Source organism: Pseudorca crassidens, chromosome 6, assembly GCF_039906515.1.
Source record: "Pseudorca crassidens isolate mPseCra1 chromosome 6, mPseCra1.hap1, whole genome shotgun sequence".
NCBI classification, from domain to species: Eukaryota; Metazoa; Chordata; class Mammalia; order Artiodactyla; family Delphinidae; genus Pseudorca; species Pseudorca crassidens.
This window is the reverse complement of record NC_090301.1, coordinates 59328938-59354985: the sequence shown is the minus strand read 5'-3', so window position 1 is coordinate 59354985 and position 26048 is coordinate 59328938. Positions and strand designations below refer to the sequence as shown.

General features: G+C 40.7%; 1 protein-coding gene across 6 annotated transcripts in view; it reads left to right on the top strand.

Annotated features, from left to right (window-relative positions):
* The window catches only part of MAP3K20 (mitogen-activated protein kinase kinase kinase 20), a 174424-nt gene that overhangs the window by 112306 nt on the left and 36070 nt on the right, over nucleotides 1–26048 (top strand). For 5 of the 6 annotated variants that reach the window (XM_067741514.1, XM_067741517.1, XM_067741518.1 and 2 more), the window contains exons 10-14: nucleotides 2854–2960; nucleotides 11177–11312; nucleotides 23224–23268; nucleotides 25071–25101; nucleotides 25199–25338. In XM_067741514.1, coding sequence (XP_067597615.1) covers nucleotides 2854–2960; nucleotides 11177–11312; nucleotides 23224–23268; nucleotides 25071–25101; nucleotides 25199–25338 — 459 coding nt within the window. Of the gene's footprint in view, nucleotides 1–2853; nucleotides 2961–11176; nucleotides 11313–15096; nucleotides 20651–23223; nucleotides 23269–25070; nucleotides 25102–25198; nucleotides 25339–26048 lie in introns of those variants that run through there. The other variant, XM_067741519.1, reaches the window with a different exon arrangement.

Below are 26048 nucleotides of genomic sequence, written 5' to 3'. Positions count from 1 at the left end.
TATACAAGAGAAAGCTGCTATTAGGTAAATAAATGTTAGATCATTCCAGTGGCTTCCACCAGGTGTTCAAAAAAAATTTTTTGAAGAAAAGAAGGAAGCAAAGGTGGGTATTGGTTCAAGTTCTAAAATGATATTTCTAAAGGAGAAAAAAATAATAGTTAAAGCCCTGAGTTTGATAGGAAGTAATGTCTTACCGTCATGTGATAAAGCATTTTGAAGTGTTTAAGAGCATAGACCCTGGTTGTGTAACTTGCTTCCTGTGTGATACTGGGCAATTCATACTTTTCTGAGACTGATCTTCCTTATCTATAAAACAAAAATAACAAATAATGTATACAGATGCTTAATAAATTGTTCTGGTTGTGCCTTTTTAAGTAAGCAAAGCCTACATAATACATAAAAGGAACCTAAACCGCTTCGGAGGAAGATCCTAGACCAAATGCCGTATTCTGTAACCAGAATACTCATTAAATATTAACACAAAATTCTACATTGTTGCTACCTTCTAAATGTTCACTTTGATAATTTCCATCTGAGAGCATATTCTAACTATAAAATTAAGATTTTTTCAGGGATACTTGCCATCCAATTACAAAAAGTTTTACCTTATCTCAAGAATGATTAAGTGGGGCTTCCCTGGTGGCGCAGTGGTTGAGAGTCCGCCTGCCGATGCAGGGGACACGGGTTTGTGCCCTGGTCCGGGAGGATCCCACATGCCGCGGAGTGGCTAGGCCCGTGAGCCATAGCTGCTGAGCCTGCGCGTCCAGAGCCTGTGCTCCGCAACGCGAGAGGCCACAACAGTGAGATGCCCGCGTACCGCAAAAAAAAAAAAAAAAAAGAATGATTAAGTGTAGGGAACAATATTATTCTTTGAAAATTTGTCAGCTCCTCCTGCTGCTTTTCCATGAAAAATGAAATCCTATATTTATTATATAATTAGTTCCTGTACAAACAATTAAAACATTTTTCCTTTTGCAACCTTGACTCATGGTGGGAGAAATTAAAATGGGAACAAATTCAAAGAAGACAAACAGAATTTTTTCAAATTTCCTACTTAAGGCACTTTTCTCTTTGCTTATTTCAAGGCTTAATGTACAATCAGTGACATCTAGCTACTTACGCCCTCTTTTAAAACACACACACACACACATACACACACACACACCCTTGAAAGAGAACAATAATGGGAGAACTCAGAATAAATATCCCAGTTTTATATTCCTAAGAAAAATTGCTTTTCTTAATGTAGGAAGCACTCAAGTCCTGCGAGCAAGCTACCTCAACATTCTTCCTTCTTGTTTTTGTGCTCCTAAATTAAAATGCATGTTTTAATTGCTGCAACGGTAATTTGTTCAGAAATGGTATAATTATGAGGTGTGATGAAGAGAGAATGTACATCATCCTTTTATTATCTTTCTCCATTTTTGTTTAAACCTTTTGTCTCAATCTTGGCTAGAGTCTAAAGAGAGAGACTAGGGTAGTTTTTGCTAGCTAAAGAAATACATCTAACCACTCCTGTTTCAATTTCTAGTAAACAGTACCTCAGAGTTCCCCAGCATCAAAACTAGTTTTAATGTGGAATAAACATTGAGAACAGTGAAGTTATGATGGCTTTAAAATTGGGGAATTTTTCTCTGAGCAACTGGTTTAGGAAATTTTATAAGTTCTGCTAGATTAATAAGTAGATTTCCCCCAACATTTTATTATAAAAATTTTCAAACATATGGAAAAGTTGAAAGAATTTTACAGTAAACACTGGTATACCCATCGCCCAGACTCTACTGTTAACTTTTACTATACTTGCTTTATCACAAAGATTTTTTAAAATAAATTTATTTATTTGTTTATTTTTGGCTATGTTGGGTCTTCGTTTCTGCACGCGGGTTTTCTCTAGTTGAAGTGAGTGGGAGGCTACTTGCGGTGTGCAGGCTTCTCATTGTGGTGGCTTCTCTTGTTGCAGAGCACGGGCTCTGAGCATGTGGGCTTCAGTAGTTGTGGCTCATGGGCTGTAGAGCGCAGGCTCAGTAGTTGTGGCACACGGGCTTAGTTGCTCCGTGACATGTGGGATCTCCCCGGACCAGGTTTCGAACCCGTGTCTCCTGCATTGGCAGGTGGATTCTTAACCACTGCACCACCAGGGAAGCTCCTATCACATAGCTTTCTTTTCTTGGCTGCATTGGGTCTTCGTTGCTGCACGTGGGCTTTCTCTAGTTGTGGTGAGTGAGGGCTACTCTTCATTGCAATGCACGAGCTTCTCATTGTGGTGGCTTCTCTTGTTGCAGAGCACAGGCTCTAGGCGTGCGGGCTTCAGTAGTTGTGGCACGCAGGCTCAGTAGTTGTGGCTTGCGGGCTCTAGAGCACAGGCTCAGTAGCTGTGGCGCACAGGCTTAGTTGCTCCGCGGCATGTGGGATCTTCCCGGACCAGGGCTCGAACCCGTATCCCCTGCACTGGCAGGAGGATTCTTAACCACTGCGCCACCAGGGAAGTGCTATCACATAGATTTTTAAAAGACTTAACTTTTTCCTTTTAGGAGTCCTTAATCATACCCAAAAGAGAGAATTAGTTAGTACTTTCCTTACCTGGAAAAATACTATAATCATTCCAACCTTAGGCCACACAATAGAAAAATGACATCTGAGTCTATTATGAATAACTGGTTGAAAATAAGAATTATGGTTCCCTAAACCTGAGCAGTCTGACAGTTGTAAAATAACTAAATCGGGACATTACATCATATTTTATTTTGTTTTATATAGTAATAAGGTGACTTGACCTTATTACTATACCTGTGGATTTTCTCTTAAAGATCTACTTTCTTGCATCCCAACAAGTGATTATTTTTTCTCCTTCAGAAACGGCCGTCTTTCAAGCAAATCATTTCAATCCTGGAGTCCATGTCGCACGACACGAACCTTCCTGACCAGTGTAACTCATTCCTGCACAATAAGGCAGAGTGGAGGTAGGTGCCTCGCATCCGAGTCACATCATCTGACTTTAAGGGATCATGAGTAGCTTCAGCCAGGAACAGAACCTGGAAACTTGATGACAGTCCTGATTCCTTAGAAATTGGGGCTTTTTTGTGTGTTTTTGTGTTAGAAAATTTTGGAGATCGAATAAGCCCTCCCTCTCATATGTAAGCAAAGAGTGTTCCTGTAAGCTTGTTGCTTTATCATATGTCTAAGTATTTAGAAAGCATATTAAAACCGTATCTTCTGAGATAAAAGACGGTTACCTGACATTCCTCTGTATACACTCTGTGTTAGGAAACTTTGTCCTCTGTCCAGTGAGAAATAAAAATACTGTCTGCTTGGAAATATGCAGAGCACTGTATCTGTTGATGGAAGAGTTAAGGAGACTGTAAAAACACTTTTAAAAGGAAGTTTTTGATGTTATAAATCCTATTAAATGTTTTCAGGTGTAAACAAACTTAGTAATGAGAGAATTGTATTGTGTGAGTGGAAGAAGTAAGCCCGAGATGAGACATTGGAGCCGGGTCACATGGTGCACGAATATAAATAGCATGTTTGGAAGCTGACATAATTCCTCCCTGACTCAGCAGAGATTTAAGTAACTCATCTCTGCTCCTGTTAGCTATGGCAGTAACGTGACGCCTGGCGCCACCTGCCGATACCAAATGAATACTGCAGGCACTTAAAAAACGACAATCGTTTACTCCTGTGATGACACATTTCTTTGGGCTTTCTGTTTGGTGTTTTACAATAACCTTCTTTATTTTTTATTCTTTGGGAATCTCTAGGACCAGTGAGTTAAAATGAATTTTTACTTAGTGATACAAAAGTAATACTGTTTGCTGGAGTCTAGGTGTGTATGAGGGACTTTGTTCTGGGCTGAAATAATTAACAAAACAAAACATGTAAGTAATATTTGTTTCCTACAGTAAGAGATCAGCACAAATCTAATCAGATCACTCCCATTTTAAATCAGTATAAGGGGCTCCCATTACTCTAGGACAAAGGCCAAAATACTTAAGATTCATGACACCCTCTGTGCTCTTGCCTCAGCCACCTCATCTTAAGAGCATCATTCTACCCCTTAATTTTTGACGTTGGTCCCTCAACACATGCATATTTCTCCCTCATACCTTGCAAATGCAGTATCTTCTGTATAAAATTCATCCCATTTCAGCGACACACCAACCCTGATGCCCAAACCCAACTTAGCTCCTACTACTACTGCTTCAGATAGTAGCTGAAAAAAACTCCTTTAAGGAGGTGTTTCCTGACCCCAGACCAGCTGAGGTTCCACTTTATGTGCCCTGAGAGCATCTCCTTCATAGCTTCTACTGCAGTTGAAATTAATAAGTAGTTCTGCAATCTGTTGTTTAATAATGTGTGTCTCGCTGGCTAAAATGTAAGAGAGTCGGATCATCTCTTTTGTTCCTTGCTGTAACTGGAGCCTCTAGAACATATCTTGAATACCGACCGCAGTTGCTCAACAGATATTTGGAGAAGGAAATACCACGGTGGTAATAATATTAAAAGACATCACAATATTACACAAAAGAATAGAAATATGTAAGTTAATTTGTTTGCTTTGACAAATGTGCTTCTTACACTCATTCATTCAGATATTCATTAAACCTCTGCTGGGGAAAGGTGTCCTTTAGTATTGGGCTGTGGTGATGAGCAGAACAGCCCCAGTGCACATGGAGTGTCAGTACTGGATTACTAAACACAAATATACGAATAACTTTCATTACCATTTTGATAAGTATTATGACAGAACATTACTGGACGTCTGAGTGTATATAACCATGAAATCTAATCTAGTCTGAGGGTTTAATAAAGGGATTCTCTGAGGAACTGCTGTTTGATCTGTTGGCCAAAGGATTAGTAGGATTTTAATACTACTATTAATACCCATGAGATAGGGAGTCTTTGAAGTATGTCAACAAAATCAGAAAATAGGGGGAAAGTTGGTAAGTTTTCTATATAAAAATGTAAAACCTCCATAAGACCGAAAGCAATACCCACCATCAATAAATTTATAAGACAAATGCCATAGTGTTACAGCTTTTTTCCTGTATGATAGATCATCTGTTCTAGAAGTTTCTAGTCTCAGGACTCCATTACACTCTGAAAAATTATTGAGGACTCCAAAGGGCTTTTGTTTAAAAGAGTTACATCTGTCAGTATTTACCACATTCAAAATTAGAACTGAGAAAAACATTTAAATACATAGTTATTGATTCATTTAAAAGACAGTAATAAATCCTGCTTCTGCATTCAGCCTATGGTACTATACCATGTCATGAAACCTGTGGAAAAGTCTGTACACTTATGAGAGAATGAGAGTAGAAAAGGTAAATCATGTCTTAATGTTATACTGAAAACCAATTTAACCTTTGAAAAGCTCTCATGAGTCCCCAGATCACACTCTAAAACCACCACTTCTGTCTTTAAAATAACATTTTAATTAAAATATCATATTAAAGGGCCTGAAATGGCATTTCACAAAAAAAGAAGTCAAATGACCAATAAACATGTGAAAAGTATTCAACCTCATTTAGCAATCAAATCAAAGGGAACATAATTTATTCATCAGATTGGCAAAAATTTGTATCATGAAAATATCCAGTGTTATAAACTTCCTCATACTTCGCTGGTGGGAAAATACTACCTTTCGGAGGACAGTTTGGCTATAAAGATCAGACACCTCTCCCACTGCCATTTCTTTCCTAAGAAAATAAACGGGAAGGTTGTGCAAGAATGTATGGATATTTGTTTATCACATCCTTTAGAATGATAAAACTGGAAATGAGCTTAAAGTAAAATAAAAGATTGATTTGGTTTTTTTGTGGTTTTTATGATTTAGAAAATTATGATATCCCCACACACAAAATAGTATGGAGGCTTTCATGATATTACAGATCTGATAAACGATTCAAAAATGGATGCTACGGTCCAGTACGTTCAGAATGATTCCATTTATTCTAAAATAAACACATATTTATGTGTACATGTATGTGCACATAGAGAAAAGTATAAAAAGGTCAATGTTACATATCATTGGGTAATGAGATTATGGGAAAGTGTTTTCTATGTGTATATCTTTATTTTGTATAATAAACCTGGATTAGTTGAATAACAAATTTATTTTTTTTAATTCTTCAAGCTAAAAAGATGAGAGAAATAAAATTGGTAATACATTAATGTATTTTAGTAAAAGGCAAACAGTTGCCTAGGGGGCTTCCTCATTGGCTGTCTTTCAGGAATTCGTTAATCCTGAGAGCTGGAGAAAGAATATATATCTTTACCTGAAGCACTAAACCACAGTTTGAGCGGCAGCAGAGCTGTTTTAATTGAACTTGGTAATTGGTTAAAAACGTGGGGAATAATAATCATATTAATTAGAGTAACAATAACGAACACAGCTGTCATTTATCACATTCTTAACCAGATGCTTGTAGTTTATTTGGATTATCTTTTTTAATCCACATAGCAACCCTAGTGTGTACATCACAGGTGCAAGAACGGAGACCTGGACAGGTTGGACAACTGCTCAAGATTATACCATGTGAAACAGAACCAGCGCTGGCACCCAGGTGGTCTGATCCCACGGGCCTGCTGTGGCACACACGCTGTGCGGTGCTGTCCCTGAATTTGTGGCCAGTGTCATGCCCTCCACTGGATTCCCTTTTAGCAAAGAGAAGCATCACAGGGGCATGGTGGTTTTTTGTTTTTGTTTTTGTTTTGCGGTACGCCGGCTTCTCACTGTTGTGGCCTCTCCCGTTGCGGAGCACAGGCTCCGGACGCGCAGGCTCAGCGGCCATGCTCACGGGCCCAGCCGCTCCGCGGCATGTGGGATCTTCCCGGACCGGGGCACGAACCCGTGTCCCCTGCATCGGCAGGCGGACTCTCAACCACTGCGCCACCAGGGAAGCCCAAGGGCATGATGGTTTTCAGTGATGATTAGGGCAAAACAATTATCCCACTCAACGTGCCAAGTGTCCAAAAGAAGGAAATGTTTTGTCAGGTCCTCTGGATATTTCAAAGGACAGCACGTTCAGACCACTCCTCTCTTTCCCCTGACTTTTATCTGGTGTCTGAAACCATGCGTCTAGGGTCCAAAGTGTGTGTAGGAAGTTAACAAGTATCAGTGAAGTCGGACTCCCGTCCTGCTCTGGTGTTTCTGACAAACGCTTGTTTGCTGGTGGAGCTTCCTCTACACATAAACCAGATGGAACATCTAGTCTTAGAAACTTAAATGATTATTCTGAAAATTCTTTTTAAAACTAGGTTATTAAAAACCACATGAACTATGTCCTTTCCTTTTACCTAATAGGTGATAGGCAAGAAATCTAGTGTCAGACCTTTCCTTGTTCATCACATCTTCACCTTGTTTCTCCTCCTATTGACTTATTAGCAATAGTGGCCACGAGCATTAAGAACAGAAAATGTGTCATCCTCTTGGTCGTGTTTTCAATTCTCGTTGCCCTTTGTGATTGTCTGCAGCCCCGTGGTCACCTGCACTGAGTGAGCCTCATGTCGCTGTGATAGTGCATTCAGGGTCTCTGTCTCTTGGTAAGACATTCTGCTGGTTGCATTCTTCCTTGGTGATCAAAATATTCTTACTCTGGCACGCCTTCTTAAAAACAAAACACAGAGGGCTTCCCTGGTGGCGCAGTGGTTGAGAGTTCGCCTGCCGATGCAGGGGACACGGGTTTGTGCCCCGGTCCGGGAAGATCCCACATGCCGCGGAGCGGCTGAGCCCGTGAGCCATGGCCGTTGAGTCTGCACGTCCGGAGCCTGTGCTCCACAACGGAAGAGGCCACAGCAGTGAGAGGCCCGCGTACCGCAAAAAAAAAAAAACAAAAAAAAAAAAACAGAGATTTAAAAACTAATCTTTGCAATTTGGATTTTAGCACAAATCATTTAATATATAACATTAAATGTAATATATATATTTCTCATGTAATATATATATAACTGTTTTTATGAATTAATCTTTTATTTCAAAGTAAGTTTCTGTCTAGTAAAAGAAGATAATTGTAGTTCATTGCCTGTTTTTGACATAGGGAAAATTTTCATCAACTTAAAACATATTAAACTATATTTTTAGAACAGGAGGGTTATATAAGGGCATCAGCCAATGCATTTGATGCGAAACAGTACATCAAGAAAAACAGAGGGAACAGCCAGGGGAGCAACTGTCTTTGTGTTGCCATCCAGGTTTGGGTTACATCTCTTGTGGCGTAGGACCTGGACCACTGCTGTCAATATCCCGGGGCGTCTGGGAAAGCCTCGTTGGGGAGCATATTTACTCAGTCAGTTTTTGTTTTTCTGCGACAGCTTTCAGCTTACTTAGCTTTACTTAACTGTTGATGTATTTTCCAGAAGGGCTTAAAATCAGAGTGGGCTCCCAGAGCTGGAACTTGAGATGAATCCTTGGCTTAAATGACAAGTGAAATTGCATGCGTTGGCCATTTACCCTGATCAAAAAGAACACCAGTGAGCTCAGTTTCCCTGGCAAAAGAGTTGGGACTGGGCTTGGTGGAAGCACCACGTGGCAGCAGCCCAGGGCCCTGCCGTATCCCACTGAGTGTGCCCAGCTCTGCTGCCTCCTTTTCTCACCCTCTCATTGATTGAAGATGGCTCATTCTTTCCTTTTTGTTACAAAAGTTTTAACCTAAGGTTTTCTACACTGTGTTTTTTCCCTTAATCCTCCATTTGAAAAATAAAAACACTTATTTATAAATGGGCATAATACTTTGTCTGAAATATCAGGGATAAAATTTGGATTTTATGATACAGTCATCATTTTGAAAGATGGCTGATTTACTGCTTTTCCTTAGGGACTCTAGTGTGACTTGACTTACCTGGCTTTATCATTTTCAGATGACACCAATAAAAGGGACGGGGTTGACAGCAGAGGCTTTTCCACTTACTTTCCTGCCTCCCTTGCTCTGAGGTACTTTGCAGACAGCCAGGGAAGTAAAACGTGGAGCCCAAGTCCAGAAACACCTCAGTAGCTGTTCTCGGAGTTGGGTTTTGCCAATTAATACCCAGAACCTTTTTGTTTTCCTTTATCTGCTTCTCATCTACAAGGGCATTGGGATAAGCTGTCCACTTATTCTGATTTTCCCTGGACATAAAAAGGCAGACTTTGGCTACATACAGTCATCAGCTTAGATCTGGGGGCATCTACCTTCTGTAGTCAAAGTCCCAACCAGGATCGCACAGTCGGACGTGTAGGTGTGTCCCAGGGGCACATGGGAGCAGCTGTTGGCTCAGCAGCTAATCTCCAACCGGCTTTTCTTTCCAGTCCCTTCCTTGTTCTGCGTCCTTCCCTCTGCGCCTTCGCTAACCCTTCCTTCCACCCTTCGCTCTGCTTCCTCTCCTCCTTTCTCTCTTCTTCCCTCCCTCCCTCTCGGTCTCTCCTTCTTTCTCTCAGTCTCTCATTACCGTTGCTTTTCTCACAGGCTCTTCAGAAACTGAAAGGGAAGAACTTCCAACTCTCAGAGCATAAATTTAGACTTAAACATGATGACAGCCCTGAAGGAGAAAAAAACCTGCCCTGAGCCATCTTACCAATTTCAGTTTCTATAAAGCACAGGTCTCTGTAACTGGCCATATTGTTCCAGGTGGTGAGGTTGGTCAGCCCATAGAGACTAAGGAGGGAACTAACTTGCTTTTAAAATGATTAGAGTTAAAAGGAACCTTAGAGTTCATCTGGCCCAGGATTCCCACACTTGCCTGATTGTCAAAAAACGACCTGGCTCTTCTTTCAGATAATGGAGATTCCTAAGCCCTACCCAGCCCTACTGAATCCTGAGCTCTGAGGAAGGGTCCTAGGAATCTATGTTTTGTTGTATGTTTTGCCCAGGTAATTATTAGGATCAGGCAACTTGTGGAGCCCTGATAGAAGATAACTACCACCCCGTACAACTGAGGAGACTGAGTCCAGTTAATCCGTCAGTTACTTGAGCTACTCAGCAAATAGGCTAAGGTGAACTTACTAGGGGTAGGACAGTGATCATATAACTGGAGTGTCATTTTCCCATCTCTCTCTTTGTGAGATTAGTACCTGTTTCTTGGGGCTGTAATGAGAGTAAGATGAGATAATATATAATAGAGCCAGATGACCGTAAGCATTTTTTTTTTTTTGGCTGCACCGTGTGGCTTGTGGGATCATAGTTCCCCGACCAGGGATCAAACCTGGGTCCACGGCAGGGAAAGCCCAAATCTTTTTTCTTTTATAAATTTATTCTTACTTATATATTTGTGGCTGCGTTGGGTCTTTGTTGCTGCACGTGGGCTTTCTCTGGTTGCGGTGAGCGGGGGCTACTCTTGGTTGCCGTGCGTGGGCTTCTCGTTGCAGTGGCTTCTCTTGTTGCGGAGCACAGGCTCTAAGGCGTGCGGGCTTCAGTAGTTGTGGCTCGTGGGCTCTAGAGCACAGGCTCAGTAGTTGTGGCTCACAGGCTTAGTTGCTCCACGGCATGTGGGATCTTCCCAGACCAGGGCTCGAACCCGTGTCCCCTGCATTGGCAGGTGGATTCTTTTATTTATTTATTTATTTATGGCTGTGTCGGGTCTTCGTTTCTGTGCGAGGGCTTTCTCTAGTTGCGGCGAGCGGGGGCCACTCTTCATTGCGGTACGTGGACCTCTCACTATCGCGGCCTCTTCTGTCATGGAGCACAAGCTCAAGACGCGCAGGCTCAGTAGTTGTGGCGCACAGGCTTAGTTGCTCCGCAGCATGTGGGATCTTCCCGGACCGGGGCACGAACCCGTGTCCCCTGCATTGGCAGGCAGATTCTCAACCACTACGCCACCAGGGAAGCCCGGCAGGTGGATTATTAACCACTGCGCCACCAGGGAAGTCCCAAAAGCCCAAGTCTTAACCACTGGACTGCCAGGGAACTCCTGACCATAAGCATTTATTAAATGGCTAAACCAAGACACCAGCTCCATAGCTCAGGCCCCACCCAGTGGTTCTTCACTGCTTTGAGAAAGTATTCTGAGCTGATGTTTCCAAGCTAGAAACTACCTGTTGATTTTGAAGGATATGAAAGATTTCCTATTCTCTGCTCATTTACTGTTTGGTTTCAAAGCACAGGTTTAGCCTTTTCCTTTGATTAAGCATTGTGATGGACCCCTCAGCATGTAACACCTCTTCAGCAAAGTTGCGACTTAAACCAGTTATATCCCTGTGCAGGTGTGAAATTGAAGCAACTCTTGAGAGGCTGAAGAAACTAGAACGTGACCTCAGCTTTAAAGAGCAGGAGCTCAAAGAACGAGAAAGACGGCTAAAGATGTGGGAGCAAAAGCTGACGGAACAGTCCAACACCCCGGTGAGTGTTCCCTGCAGGGTTCACGGATCCCGTACTTAGGAGGCTGGCTGAGCATGGCAGCATGGCACCCCTCCCCCCTCCCCTGCTGCCTCCTCACTTCCTGCCTCGTGCCTCTACGTTAAAGGATCCACATTTACACTCCCGTAGCGCTCCTATCTCTTTTCAATTAACAAAATGCCAGAAATTTAGAAGGAAACCTTAGCCTATTTCTGGCTCTTTCTCCGAGAACTGTTATTCTGTCAGTGTGTTTGTGTATTAGAATTACAAAAATAAAATTCAGTGTATTTTCACACCATCTGCTAGATCCCCAGAGCCTGTGCCTCAAGGCTGATTAACTCTTTATAGAGTCCGCCGGTAATTAATAAATGTTATACCAAGGCAGCTAGCTGTCTGAGAAAGTCGTTGATGTGTCAGAACTTCACCGAGTTTTCCTTCTAAAAGAGAGCTAACTTAATGATCTATAAATGACGAGAATTAATATTCCTTGCTCAATTTAGGGTCACAATCATGGGCAGCAAAAGATTGGAAAAAGACTTCTCTCAGGACAAGCTTCCAGTATTTACTCCACCAAAAAATATACTGGTTTTTTTTTTCCAAGTCCTGTATTTGGACTAAGATAAAAATGCTTTGTAAGGATTTTGCTATTTATATACTTACCATGAGCTTATATGTTAACATGATATATTAAAATCTAGTCAAATTTCAGCATTCTTCCCTATTTTAAATAATTTATTATTTTAGGAATTAAGTATAAATTTATCATTGGCTTTTCCAGGGTTTTTAATGGGCAATATATGTCCACTTTAAGATCACAAGTAATAATAAGACTAAAAGTACACTTGTTATGTACTTTAAATTCATTTTTGATAGTTGCTATGGCGATTATACCAAAAAAATTCTTAAATGCCCTTCACTTTGTGATCTTCAAAAAACTTTCTTGGGCTTCCCTGGTGGCGCAGTGGTTGAGAGTCCGCCTGCCGATGCAGGGGACACGGGTTCGTGCCCCGGTCCGGGAGGATCCCACATGCCGCGGAGCGGCTGGGCCCGTGAGCCATGGCCGCTGAGCCTGCGCGTCCGGAGCCTGTGCTCCGCAGCGGGAGAGGCCACAACAGTGAGAGGCCCACGTACGCAAAAAAAAAAAAAAACTTTCCTATTTTTAAAAGTCTTAATCTCCATTTAGCAGCCAATGCCCAACTGCAAAGTACTTTCCAGTGTCTAAAGAATAAAATAGTTTGCCTCCTTTTCCAATTTATGTGGAGAAATAACCTGATTTCCAAAAAAGGAAAATACAGTGAAGTTAAATGTTTATCATCAGATTTAACTGTTTCAAAAATGACTTTGGTTATCCAGGGAATCCCAAAGTAAGAACTGAATTGCTATGCATAAGACTGTCATGGGTACCACATCTTATAAGTACCACAGTACTTATAAGTTCAGTGAATTTTAACTTGGCTCTCAAAAAAGAAGTTAAGGAAAGTTTCCTGTTCTGGTTGAATTGGTACCAACAGGCAGACTCAGAAAGCATTACCTTAAGGATCTTCAAGGGAACACTGCTTCTCCCAGAGCTGATGAGAGGCAAAAATACGGCCATCTTCTGAAGTCTGAGAGTTGTGGGGATTTTTTAAGTACATTGAAATCTTAAGCTATAAAGCACTGCATGGCTTGACTCTTTCTAAATGTAGCATTTTAAGAAAAAACTTTAAAGGACCCATTAAAGTATGCTTTAGAACCTTTCTTTAGTTTACTGGCATTAGTTTTGCTAAGAAATTATGGGCTGCCTTGCACACATTATTGCTATTAGTAACGCAGTTGTATAATAAATGATGAAAAACTCTGAGTGCACAGTAGGTTGTATGCTTGCGTTTTAAATGCAGAAAACTCTCTGTAAAGGAACTGCTCTGAAGGCTACCATCTAACAATGGACAGCATGCAGCACGATCTCAATGAGATTTTCTTCCTTTTTTTTACTTATGAAGGCTAAGTTTTCTTTCTGTACAGTACTTGCTTTTAATGTCTCTTCTTCATAGAGCTGGTATTTCTGAAGGAAAGGTTTGTGCTCAGGTATTTTATAAGTAGATATTTTCTTTTATCCTCACATCAGTTTCTAGTTGACTTTAAATGAGGTTTCTGAGAGACTGATAAGAATAAACCTCTTTTAAAAGGAAGCGACTGGAGGTTGAGGTTTTCTCTGTGTAGCCTCATCTTAATTATAAAAGTTTAATATTAAAGTAACGTCATAAAAAAATTGTATTACTGCATTTATTTCAAGGAAGGACACTACTTTCTTTCCTGAAATTAAAACATTAGTTAAAGATATTTGGGAAGCTGAATCTTCCATACACAAATATGAACAATGTTTATTTTTAATGATTGTTGTAGCTTGATGTAGAAATTTTACTTCTTTTAAAAATAATAGATTATTTGAGAGGCATTTGTTGAGATCTTAACATAATGTGAAATAATTATGAAATATATGAAATAATAAAATAGATAAGCAGCAAAGAGATCCTGAGAGTATCTAACAATTGAAAACAAATTTGAGAGGCTGGGAAATTTGACTGCAAGGAAAGTAATAGCCCGTTTCCGGTGTTAAAGGATCTAAAACAATTTCTTTCTTCCATGTAACTTCTGCTTTTTAGTTGAATTATATGAAGTTCTGATTGAACTAATAACTGTAGAGGTCTTTTCCTAGTGGAGTTAAGATAGTTTTTTTAAAAAAAACTTGATTCCAACTTTAATTTAAAAATTAGGAAATTGGTCCTAAAAAGTACCTTTACATGCAGAATATGAAGGTCATCCCAGAGTTATATTACTTTTTTACCCTTATTTAAACAGCATCAAAATAGAAGCCTTAATTTGCTTCTTTCTCAAAGGAAGAGGCAGTAACACTTTGAGATCCTAACAGTTTTACCCCTGAAATGAACATTTATGGAAATAGGTTGGCTGTTTAGAATAATTATGTAAGATTGAAAATAAATGTCTGTATCTGCTCTGAGAAGAATTCCTAGAAAAAAATTCTGCTAAAAGAAGGAAACTTGTAGAGAATAGAGACAAAGGTAACAATCTAAATTAATACTAGTTTCCTTTCCTCCCAGTTTTCCCATGTATTTACATACTTGTTTATAACTTAAATGTTAGAGACAATCTAGAATTTGTTTACAAGTGAATGATTTCATAAATTGGAAAACAAGAATTATATCTGGCTGTAATAAATAATAAAGGGAGACAAGTGAATTCTAGACTGTTTATAGTTTATAGATACTTAATCTAGCTAAAAAGGTAGCTAATGACCCAGATCTCCCAATTGACTGCTAAACTGTTTTTATGCTTCCTCTAAGCTTTTCTTCTTTGGTCCAAAGTTTCTTGTTTATTTTTTTTAACTCGAGATTTAATCTCTACTTAATTTCTCTTTTAATATAATAATTAACTAAATGTTTCCATATGAAAGTCAAATTGGGAAAAATTGAGAGGAATTCTAAAAACTACTTTGTTTTAAGGAAAAGGAGGGCTTAAAACTTACAACTTCCTTCCTATTGGAAATTCGGCTTGCTGTGGTGCTTTGCAAACCTTTGGTTGTGATTTACTCTGTCATTTATAAATTATGGTAAACACGCTGGAGCCAAACCTGCCATTAAATAAATTCTCAAATAATCCCTTACATTCATTTATTTCACTAATCATTTACCTTCTGTGCAACACCCACTAATTTTGTGGTATCTGTTTCCTTGATATAAATTGGTCCTAATTTCTCTTTTTACTTCTGTCCTTTCTTCCCTCATGATAGCTTCTCTTGCCTCTTGCTGCAAGAATGTCTGAGGAGTCTTACTTTGAATCTAAGACAGAGGAGTCAAACAGTGCAGAGATGTCATGTCAGATCACAGCAACAAGTAACGGGGAGGGCCATGGCATGAACCAAAGTCTGCAGGCCATGATGCTGATGGGCTTTGGGGATATCTTCTCAATGAACAAAGCAGGAGCTGTGATGCATTCTGGGATGCAGATAAACATGCAAGCCAAGCAGAATTCTTCCAAAACTACATCTAAGAGAAGGGGGAAGAAGGTCAACATGGCCCTGGGGTTCAGTGATTTTGACTTGTCAGAAGGTGATGATGATGGTGATGATGACGGTGATGAGGAAGATAATGACATGGATAACAATAGTGAATGAAAGCAGAGAGCAAAGTATTAAAATTGAAAATGTCCGGGAAAACAAAAGAAACTTGTTATCTCAGTCTGTACAAAAACCAGTAAGGAGGTAGAAAACCAAGCACTGCATTTTTAGGCCAATCACATTTATATGACAGTCATTTCTTTACGATTTTACTTTTGATTTGTCTTTGCTTACAGAAAAGGGGGGAGGGGATTAAGCCAAAAAGGTCTATTCAATGAATCAGCAAATGTGGTGCCTGATTATAGAAACTTGTGATTCTATATGTACTATAGCATTTTTTAACGAATGACATTCTGGCTTTTTAAAAATGAATACATTATAGTTTGATTTGATTTGATTTATTCAGTTGCTTTAAAAAACTTACATTTTCAACAAGCACTCTTAACTCCTAATTCTTCTTTGACACTTGATTTTCTTGTAACATACTATGTTTTTTTTCCCCTTATGGCAATACACCATACTGTCAGAAATAATTGATAGTGACTAAAAAATCTAACAATAAAAAAATTGAAACGAAAGGAAGTTCTAACAAATACTTCTCCAGAAATACCTAAGTGCTGAGGGTTTTTAATACTTAATAGCACAACTTCTGAAAGTAAAACCCAAGAGATGTTTTCAGTAGTGCGTTTGCAGGAGAAATACTCTAACTTGAAACCAAACAGCAGTGTTGTGGCACTTTCACACCAGTGCTCGCCCCAGAAGCTTCTTAACAGCACACTGTCATCTAAGGCTTAGCTTATACTTTATACAAAGAGAAAGAGAGAGTAAGGGATCACACTTCCAGGCAGCGTGAGCGTTAATACGGGGGCAGGAGTGTATGCGTGTGTGTTTGTTTTCCAGAGGGGCATGAGAATCCTGGATTCTAAATACATGTAGAGATATTTTAAAGACAGAACTAAATATTATAAAAAGAATAGCAAAGATAAGCTGTCCTTACTTAGGCAAAAGTGCAGAATGAAGGGTCCTTTTTATAGCAGATCTAGCCTTCCAGATTTCTTTTTTTTAACCCTGACTCAGCCATGCTGGTGTTAAAGAGAAGTAAATGTAGGTGCTGCTCTGAAAACCTAGCTAGCCAGAGAGATATTCTCAGAATGTTATCGCAGAATTGTCAAAGCTTGTTTAAACTATAAAATATTAAAAAACTACAAAACATTTGTAGTTATGTACATACAGAAAGGCAAAAGAACAAAGAAAGATTTTTTTTCAGTCTAAATTTGAAAGCAGTGCCGTTCATTTGACTATTAAACCAAAGTACTTTGGGTGGTTCTTTTTATGGAAGATTTTTTTTTTTTAATTTTATTTTTGGCTGCATTGGGTCTTCGTTGCTGCGCGCGGGCTTTCTCTAGTTGTGGCAAGCGGGGGCTACTCTTCGTTGCGGTGTGCAGGCTTCTCATTGCAGTGGCTTCTCTCATTGTGAAGCACGGGCTCTAGGCACACGGGTTTCAGTAGCTGTGGCACGCGGGCTCAGTAGTTGTGGCACATGGGCTTAGTTGCTCTGCGGCATGTGGGATCTTCCCAGACCAGGACTCGAACCTGTGTCCCCTGCATTAGCAGGTGGATTCTTAACCACTGCGCCACCAGGGAAGCCCATAGAAGATTTAAGAAAGGATATCATCATAGATATTGTCTAATATTATTTCCAAGTATATTTGATCATAAAAAGCCTCCTGGAATTTGAAGCATGACATGCTTCCAATCCCCATTAAGGGTGGAAAATACCACAAAATGATCAGTACTCTGTGCCAGCTTTATTTAGAGAAAAATTACTAATAAAATGTTCTGGGTGTGAAATGTAGAGACCAGTCTGTATAGAATAGTGATAAATAGAAGGATCTGGAGTCAGATCGTGATTCAAAATCGCTGTGCAATCTTGGGCAAATTATTTAACTTGTACGTCTGCTCACCTTTAACTTGAGAATGGTAATAGTACTTACCTAAAGGATTGTTGTGAGGATTAAATAAGATGATACATGTAAAGCATTTAACACAGTACCAGGCCAATGGTAAGTGGTCAGTTAATGTTAGCTACTGTTAACTATGCCAGTGAAAAGACACTGAAAAATAAGTGGTTTCTGTAACCTGGAAAACGAAACTATCAATTTCAAGTGATATTTGTTGAGTAGGATGAGATGAAAGTTAAAGTGAATAGCTTTCAGGAAAGATAGAGAACATCTTTGGAACGTAAGCTGCACGAGCCGATCTACTCTGTCGCCCTTTGAAGACCATGCACATGGCAAGGTTTAGCTAGTCTGAGGTGTTTGCAGGCCTTGCTACCACCCACAGACCAGGCAAACACAGAAAGAAGAGGTAAACATTTCCCCTAGAAGATGGGTTCCCCACATACCCAATCTGATACACTTCCTATGTCTATGCAAATATAGACACAGATACACACACACCACAGTATATTGCTGGTGACAAACAGGTGCAAACATAAATAGCCATCCTGTCTGCACTCAGACATGGAGGAGGCCTCTTTGATTCAAGACGAGCCACTCAAGCAGAAGATCTTGGAGTGGAGCAGAGGGGATGGTTTTCAGCTCTTGACTTCCCAGCATGCCCTGGGGCTCTGTGCCATGTAACCTGAAGGAGAGCCAGAGACCAGGTAGTTCACAGCTTGTTGTTGCACATCTTCCCAGGCCAAGGTAAAGTCATCCATCCCACCAGTATTCATTGAGCCCCTCCTTTGCGCCCGGTACCGTTCTAGGGAACAGCTAGATGAAAATCTGCACTTGCGGAGCTTACAGGCCAGCAAGCGGAGATGGCCAACAAACAGAACAAATGCATCATGTAGTAAACATTTGATAAGTGCACGCTGGGAAACGAAGCAGGGAAGGATGAGGCCCATAGCGGAGTGTTGTGGACTTTAAAGTGTGGTCAGGAAAGGCCTTACCCATAATGGAATCTCTGTGGGCTGATTTTGGGATCTGTGCACCTTATGTAAGAGTGTAAACCTTAAAAAATAAAAGAGTGTAAACCTTGTCTCTCATTTGAGAATAACCGGAAATAAATTTAGAACGTATGAAATGAATGGGATGGACATTTTTTAAAATTTACATTAAATAAAAACGTATAATAATAATTAGATCTATTAGGATTATACATAAGGTTTTGGTGCATTAATAAAAGCAGCCAAATAAGGCCAAAAGAGAAAGGTAACAACCCAGACCTAGGTTTACCATCATTCAGGTAATATTTCTCTAATCTCTCGACTGCTGCCATTTTCCTCACAGAAATTCCAGAGATGGTCATAGCTCAATACTCTGCCATCAGGAAACTGCAGAGATTTTGGACACAGCAGAATTGATAACCTCAGTGATACGCTTGCAGTGTTCTAACCTAAAATTGGGCTATAGGTAATTACTATAGGGCACTGGCTATTTTACTTTCTATTCCAAATCAGTGTCTTTCTAGGGTTTTGAACATCCCTGAAATCTGCATCATATAAACAGAATATTAAAGTGGTTTCCCTTGATCTATGAAGATGATTTAGAAGACTTTAGACTCTATTATTAGCCTTATTAAATTTAAAAAGAAATATTTATCAGCCATAGGCAGAATTTCTAATGAAGATGTTAATTATACAGCTTTTAATTCACTTTTCAGATCAGTTTTGTTGTTGTTGTTTTTGTATTGTAACGTATTTATTGGAGTATAATTGCTCTACAATGGTGTGTTAGTTTCTGCTGTATAACAAAGTGAATCACTATACATATACATATATCCCCATATCCCCTCCCTCTTGCATCTGTCTCCCTCCCACCCTTCCTATCCCACCCCTCTAGGTGGACACAAAGCACCGAGCTGATCTCCCTGTGCTATGCGGCTGCTTCCCACTAGCTATCTATTTTATATTTGGTAGTGTATATATGTCTATGCCACTCTCTCACTTTGTTCCAGCTTATCCTTCCCCCTCCCTGTGTCCTCAAGTCCGTTCTCTACGTCTGCGTCTTTATTCCTGTCTTGCCCCCAGGTTCTTCAGAACCTTTTCTTTTAGATTCCATATATATGTGTTAGCATACGGTATTTGTCTTTCTCTTTCTGACTTACTTCACTCTGTATGACACACTCTAGGTCCATCCACCTCACTACAAATAACTCAATTTCGTTTCTTTTTATTAGCCAGTGATTTTTAATATGCAGTAGATTTGTTAGACTTTACCACCAGCTGGGGAATTCAAACTTGATCCCCATGAAAATCAAGGAATTGGGGTGGGGGGGAAGGTTTGGGAGAGATCTAAAACGATTTCTCATGGCACTACGATGTACACAACTTTGCTTTTCAGAGGTTTCATTGGAGTGGTAAGAATTTCATGAAAGATAATTTTAAAACTTACTCTGAGTTAAATCTTGATCCTTTTTTTTGATACACTAGACTTGTTGCTGCCTTTTGAAACTAGCAGTCTACTGTACCGCATACATCATAGAGCATAATTTTTCTATAATCAGGTACCTTTTGCTGCTTTGGGGTAAGACTGTTTTCCTGTTTAGATGTTAAGCATTTCCAGAGAGAAGAATCTGTTCTGTTCTTTTGATTGTAACATAGCCTGATAGCTGTAGATGCAGCCTCCCTGATGAGAAATGAGCGTCTACCAGGCCATCTGGAGGACTAGCTATGTTTCCTCAGACTCCAGCTTAGTTTGCACTCTATTACCTGTGAGGAGCTTTCTGGCATGTGTTTATTTACTTCAGAGCTAGAGTTTCAGGCACGTACATTAACTATTTTATATTGTGTGCAGAATAATAGACCTTTTAATGTCAGATACAATACACTGCACATATTGCTTTTGCACTGTTTTAAAATTTTTGTACTAAATGATAGAAAATATTTATATTCTTTGAGTGTGAGCTTTGAATAGATGGCATTATCACCTTATTGGTTTTTTTTTTAACAAAACGTTTTTCTCAATTATTCTATCGCAATGTTATTCTGAGCAAGTCCTATGCCAAAATCGTGTATCATGTTTGTATGGAAGATTAAATTTTATTCTTGTGTGGTAAGACTACTCAGTTATTGACTTCATTGTTGGAATTTGATATTCCAACACAAAGTCCACAATGTATTCAGAAATCCAAGTTGGTGTCATACATTTCATTTTGATGTGAACTTTTCTTTGCTTTCCTTTGTTTTAAGACTCCATTTTGCAATAAACGTTTTGACAGTAAATCCCTTTGTTATGTGTTATTGTGTATATCAGAGCTTTGTTAGATTGGATTCCCAACAACCTTTGAAGGAATCATTATCACACGCATGACCGTGAGTGTGAGCTTCTCTCCTGAAATCAATTGGAGTGTAAATAATGAATTTGTAAAGTGATGGGGCAGTCACAAGGTGGCTTTTTTTTTTTTTTAATCCCCAAAGAGAGACAGAAAAGCTTAGAACTCACCCTATAGCAGATACACTGATAATGTTAACAAGGTCCAGCAGACATAGAGGAAATAGGAAGCCACTCTGTGGCTGGAGATATTAACTCTTCTCCCCTGTTCTGCCAAATTCAAACCGTCTTGAAGCATGCCTGGCTCCAGCCTTCCTCTCACTAATCTTTGCCAGCAGCATGCAAGAATCCTGCCGGAGCAAGTCTCACACTGAATCCAGCGCCTTTCCCTTGGCGTCATCTTGGTGAGCCACCCTCAGAGCACAAGTCAACTCTTCTCTCCTTCGGACGTGAAAACCAAAGATGTTGGCTTTGATTAGTTGTTTCCTTTACAACCTTTATGCAAGAAATACTTATCAATTTTGTTCAGCACAACATTTGGGAATTATATACAAATCAAAACATTCCATACACCCTCACTTCTTCTAAAAGCCAGCCTTGATGCAGCCCTAAACGGCTCTGTAAAGTAAAGCAGTCTGTTGTTTCTTAAACTAATCAAACAAGTTCCTTATTTCACATTTGAGTCTGTGATGGGAAAAGCAAATGACGCTTCTGCAGCTGTATCCAGCTGCCCCGTGAAGAAATAAAACTTGTCATGTATTTTCTTTGATCAAGTTCAGTTTTAGATCCTGTTTCTCAAGTCACTTTCGTTTCTGCGTTATTAAAGCAGGTGAGTGCATGTGACTGCAAACGCCAGGTATTTCAGAGGAGGGAAGGGGCAGTCCTGTGGGAATCGGAGCACATGAGGGTAGCAGAGTACATATAGAGCGGTAGCGATTTATACCCTTGCAACTTATCTGTACGTCTCAAACTCTATGCATTCAGATTTATTGTAACTAGTGGGTTTTTTAAATAAATCTGCCTGGCCCCCTAGAGTTGGCTGCAGTTCCCCTTGATCCTTGGACACGCGCACACTGTATCTGGAGCTCCCGTTGAACAAACGTGCCGTGCCCGTCCTTCCTTCCTGTCCCGCCTCCACCACTGCCAGTGTCTTGCCTTGTTGCTTCTCACCAGGAGTCACCTCTCTTCTAGCCCTGCTGTGCCAGCTCAAGCCACTATGCCTTCCATCCCCCATGGTAGTCTATGAAACCCTCCCTTTTCCGTGGTATAGCCATAGACATTGAACTCCATACCAGAGAATTTAGCATCATAGTAAATGCACCCTTCAGTTTTACTCATTCAACAAACTGTTCAACAAAAATTTACCAGGTGTTGTGTGCCAGGCACTCTGATGGGCACTGAGGAAACTAAAGGTGGCCTTGAACTCCTCCCAAGGTATAGTCCATACCTACTTTACCCCCCCTTAAATTAAAAGCTCCTTGAAGGCAGAGGCATGCCTTTCCTAGCAAGGTTTTGAGCATGTGAATTTAAAATACCTGCAGATTAGAAGGATTAACTCACCCACCCTCTGATGTTTACACTAATGGTAAAAGTAACCAAATCCAACTTCTTTTTTTTTCAACTCGCACAAAAAATACTATTTGTAACACGTGTTGAAAGACACTTTGCCATATTGCCTCATGAGCAATCCAACCATGTTGGCAAGTTAAGCTGGTTAAAACTAATGGCTATAGCAAACTAATTCAAGTCACAAGACACAGATTTTCTTCCCGTTACGTAGGTATTTATTTAGTCTGTGGCCATGGAGCATATATTGAAGCGAGTAGTCCTTTGGCTCTGAAAATGGGCAGGCAGGAGTCTTCTTGCAAAGTTGTCATTCATGTTTGTATACTTGCCAGGGAGGGAGGTTAGTTTAGTTTAGTTTTAGTTAGAGCAACTCTGCAACCTGGGTTCCTTAGGACGGCTCCAATTTTACGTGTCCTTCTAATATTTTGTTTTAAAAATATAGTGCAACTGAGACATTTAAACACTTAGAAATTCCCCTCTAAAAATAAGCATGTAAAACATCTGGTTACCAAGTGGTTGCTTTGGAATTTTCATTAATGATCAAACGGTCTTCGTGTTGACTGAGAATTCCGAAGACGGCTCTGGTATCTGACAAACGTCAGAAATTCCTTGACTGCCAAGGCCTTCTCATGGGAGGTAAAACTACTCTCAGTGTGCCAAGTACAAAGAGTGGAAAATCCCAAGATGTGCAGAGTCCCATTGTCACGGCTCACCAAGCACAATGAATTGTTACTGAGAGGTGGTTTGGCTTCTGTGGGCAACATCTTTGGAACCCTGAGAAATTCCTTAACGGTTGGGAAAACTGGTTTCCATTCAATGCCACCTGCAGGAGGAACCAAGCCAGAGCTGCTTGGTTTTAGCTGCCCAGAGCTAAAATACTGAAAAGTGTGGGGATAAACCAAAAAGACAGTGATAATATTCCTTCTTTTTTTCCATTTCATTCATATTTCCCATGCAGCTGCTGCCTTCCTTTGAGATTGGTGCGTGGACAGAAGAGGATGTGGTAAGCAGCTTCTTTTAATGCGTCATTTAACCTGGGCAGGTAGTTCATAAATTTGTCCACAAGTTAAAAATACAGGGAGAGGGGTTTGGGCCTTAGGAAAGTGTTAAGTAGGAGAAGTTGACAAATTCCATGTCTTTCTATTTTTAATGCAGTAATGATTTAAAATAAGGCCTCGAGCAAAGCAAGTATCTCTTCAAATCTTACAAGAGGATTCCACCTCCCTATTTGCTCTGAAAGGTATACCAGGATACAGTAATGAATACCAGTTAAAGGGGGGATCCAGGATACTAAATGAACATACTTGGAAAAAAATTGATCTTAAGTTTTCCCAAAAGACCAGGGATGGACTTGAACCATGGTGGGGAAAGAACTGGTAGAGGCAGTGCCTTAGCCCTGTTCATTTTACTGTCTTTACTCTGACCTTCCCAAGAAGGAATAGACCCGAGCTCCCAGACATTCTCTGAAGTGGGAGCCGGAGAAGCCCCATGTTTGGGGGAGGATGTGAACAGACTAGTTAAGTCCAAAGGAAATCCCACACCCTACAGTCTGGGTAGAGACCCTGAGGAACAATCCTGCTTAGCCTGTTATATCTCTGTATCTGTTTCCTTAAGTGAAAAACAGGTCCGAGAATTCTTGGTCAGAGACCTCAGGGGTTTTTGCCTGTCCAGGTCCATTTTATAAGTTCAAGGTTTCATTAAATGAAAAAGGAAAAAATAAAAGTTTGTATGCCAGCCTCAGCAGGCCCACACCCCAGGAAATAGACTAGGTACCCCAAAGTCAAACTCATTATTAGAAACTCTTGGGAAGGTCTCTGGAAGGTTTACCAGACTCAACTGGTTTCTGGGCCAGGGCACATCCTCCCAAGCCCTTGGTCTTCTGGTGAAGTAATCCTGCTTTCAGATAAGCTCATCTCTGTGGCTTCTGCAGGGGAAGTACGCTAGCACCAGTTACCTCTATTTCCCATTCCCTGAGTCCTGGTGATTCTAACTTTCCTGCCAGCCCTGCTTAACAAGGACAGAGGACTTAGGCTCGCCTCTTCACAGGCCTCCATAGAACCCCTTTATCCCCAGCTGCAAAGTTGGCCCTTCTCATCTGAGAAGAAATGTTTTAAAAGGCACTGAGCTCTAAAAGCTATTTTTAGTCTTTGCTCTGAGGTTGAGTGGTTTTCAAACCATTTAAATAAAATTCCAGGGTCAAGGGCTCCCTAGAGAATGGGTGGGCCTGGGTGTGGCCCCCCATTCTGTCTCCCTTCACCTGGATAGTGTGAGAGGCTACGGTAAACACACGCCAAGGGAAATTCAAGGACTGAGGTTGCTGGGTCCAACCTCATTCTGTGTAGGAAGCTCCACACTTGAACTTGTCTCGGGCCACAAAGCTACTTCATGACCAGGCCTAGAACAGAGGACGTATTTTATCCATCTTTCTGTCCACTGCCGTGTGGTCCCTCTCACTCAGACAATTCCTGGGTAAACCAGTGCCCTTCAACAACCCAGGGGACCACTGGCACATGAATGGAAAAAGCATTATAAGTAAGAATCTTCTTGAAAGGATTTTTAAATATCTTTCAAATAAGGAGGAAAACCAATGGTCCTTCAAGGGTCCAAGACCCCCAAAGGGAGGATGTCTCCAATTTGAAACCTTGAAGTTTTAAAACAGTAAAGAGAAAGTCTTCTGTTTTCCCTTTGTGGTTTAGCAAGAATTAAAGGTATTTTAATCCATTGAAAAACTATGTGTTTTACTGTTAAGTCTGGCCACTGACCATGAATGAATCTTCAAAACCATATATGTCCTCTCTTCCACAGTATTTTTGGGTTCAGCAGCTCGTCAGAAAAGGCAAGTGGAAAAGCTTACCTTCTTAATTCGTGGAGTTAACTTTGCTTGGGATGTGATTGAGTCTAATTTTATTCTGTCTTCTAATCACTCCCTTCAGGTGACACTTCAGAGGAGATGAGCCTATATGCGAACTTGTTTAAGGAAAACAACATTACAGGAAAGCGACTGCTTCTTCTCGAGGAAGAAGACTTGAAAGACATGGGCATCGTCTCCAAGGGGCATATCATCCATTTAAAGGTACCTCAGAAAGGGAGAACATTCAGTCAGCAAACCTTTATTGAGCTCCTACTGTGGAGTAGGTCGTGTGTCACGTTAGAGGCTGAGCTGGTGGTCACAGTGTGGAAATACTTCATACCAGCTGATCGTTAGCTGCTGCCCCCATGGGACCCCTACTCCCTCTTCATAATCCCAGAACAGAGGGTTAATACCTGGTCCAGCAGAAGTCACCTGGATACACCTGCATAGAGCCCCCGTGCCCTCAGGAAGTCTCTAGTCTAGTGGAGAAGACAGTCATTAATCATGCAAAAATGGTAACATGGCAGTTGTAAGAAGTACCACAAAGGAGAGCTGAGGTTGGGCTGAGGGGAGGCTTCTGTGCAGAAGTTATGGAGTTGAGAGCTGAAGGGCCAGGAGGTGTAAGTGGGTGAAGGGTGTGGGGAGGAGGTGTTTTGGCGGCAGGGCTCTGCCTGTGGAGGGGCCTCAGTGTGGGAAGAAGCGTCGTGCGGCACTAAAGCCGTGTGCGCCTGCAGAGCTGCCAGCCCACCCGGCAATAGCAGGAGGCAACTTGCTTTGAGGCCAGAGAGGCCGGATATCCATTAGGGACCCCTAACGATGCCAGAACGTGTCCACAGACTGAGTGAAGTCTGCAATCTTCCAAATTTTACCCAGAACAGACACCACCTTATGTGTACTCTTATCCTTCATTTTCTCAGGAAATCTTAACATTT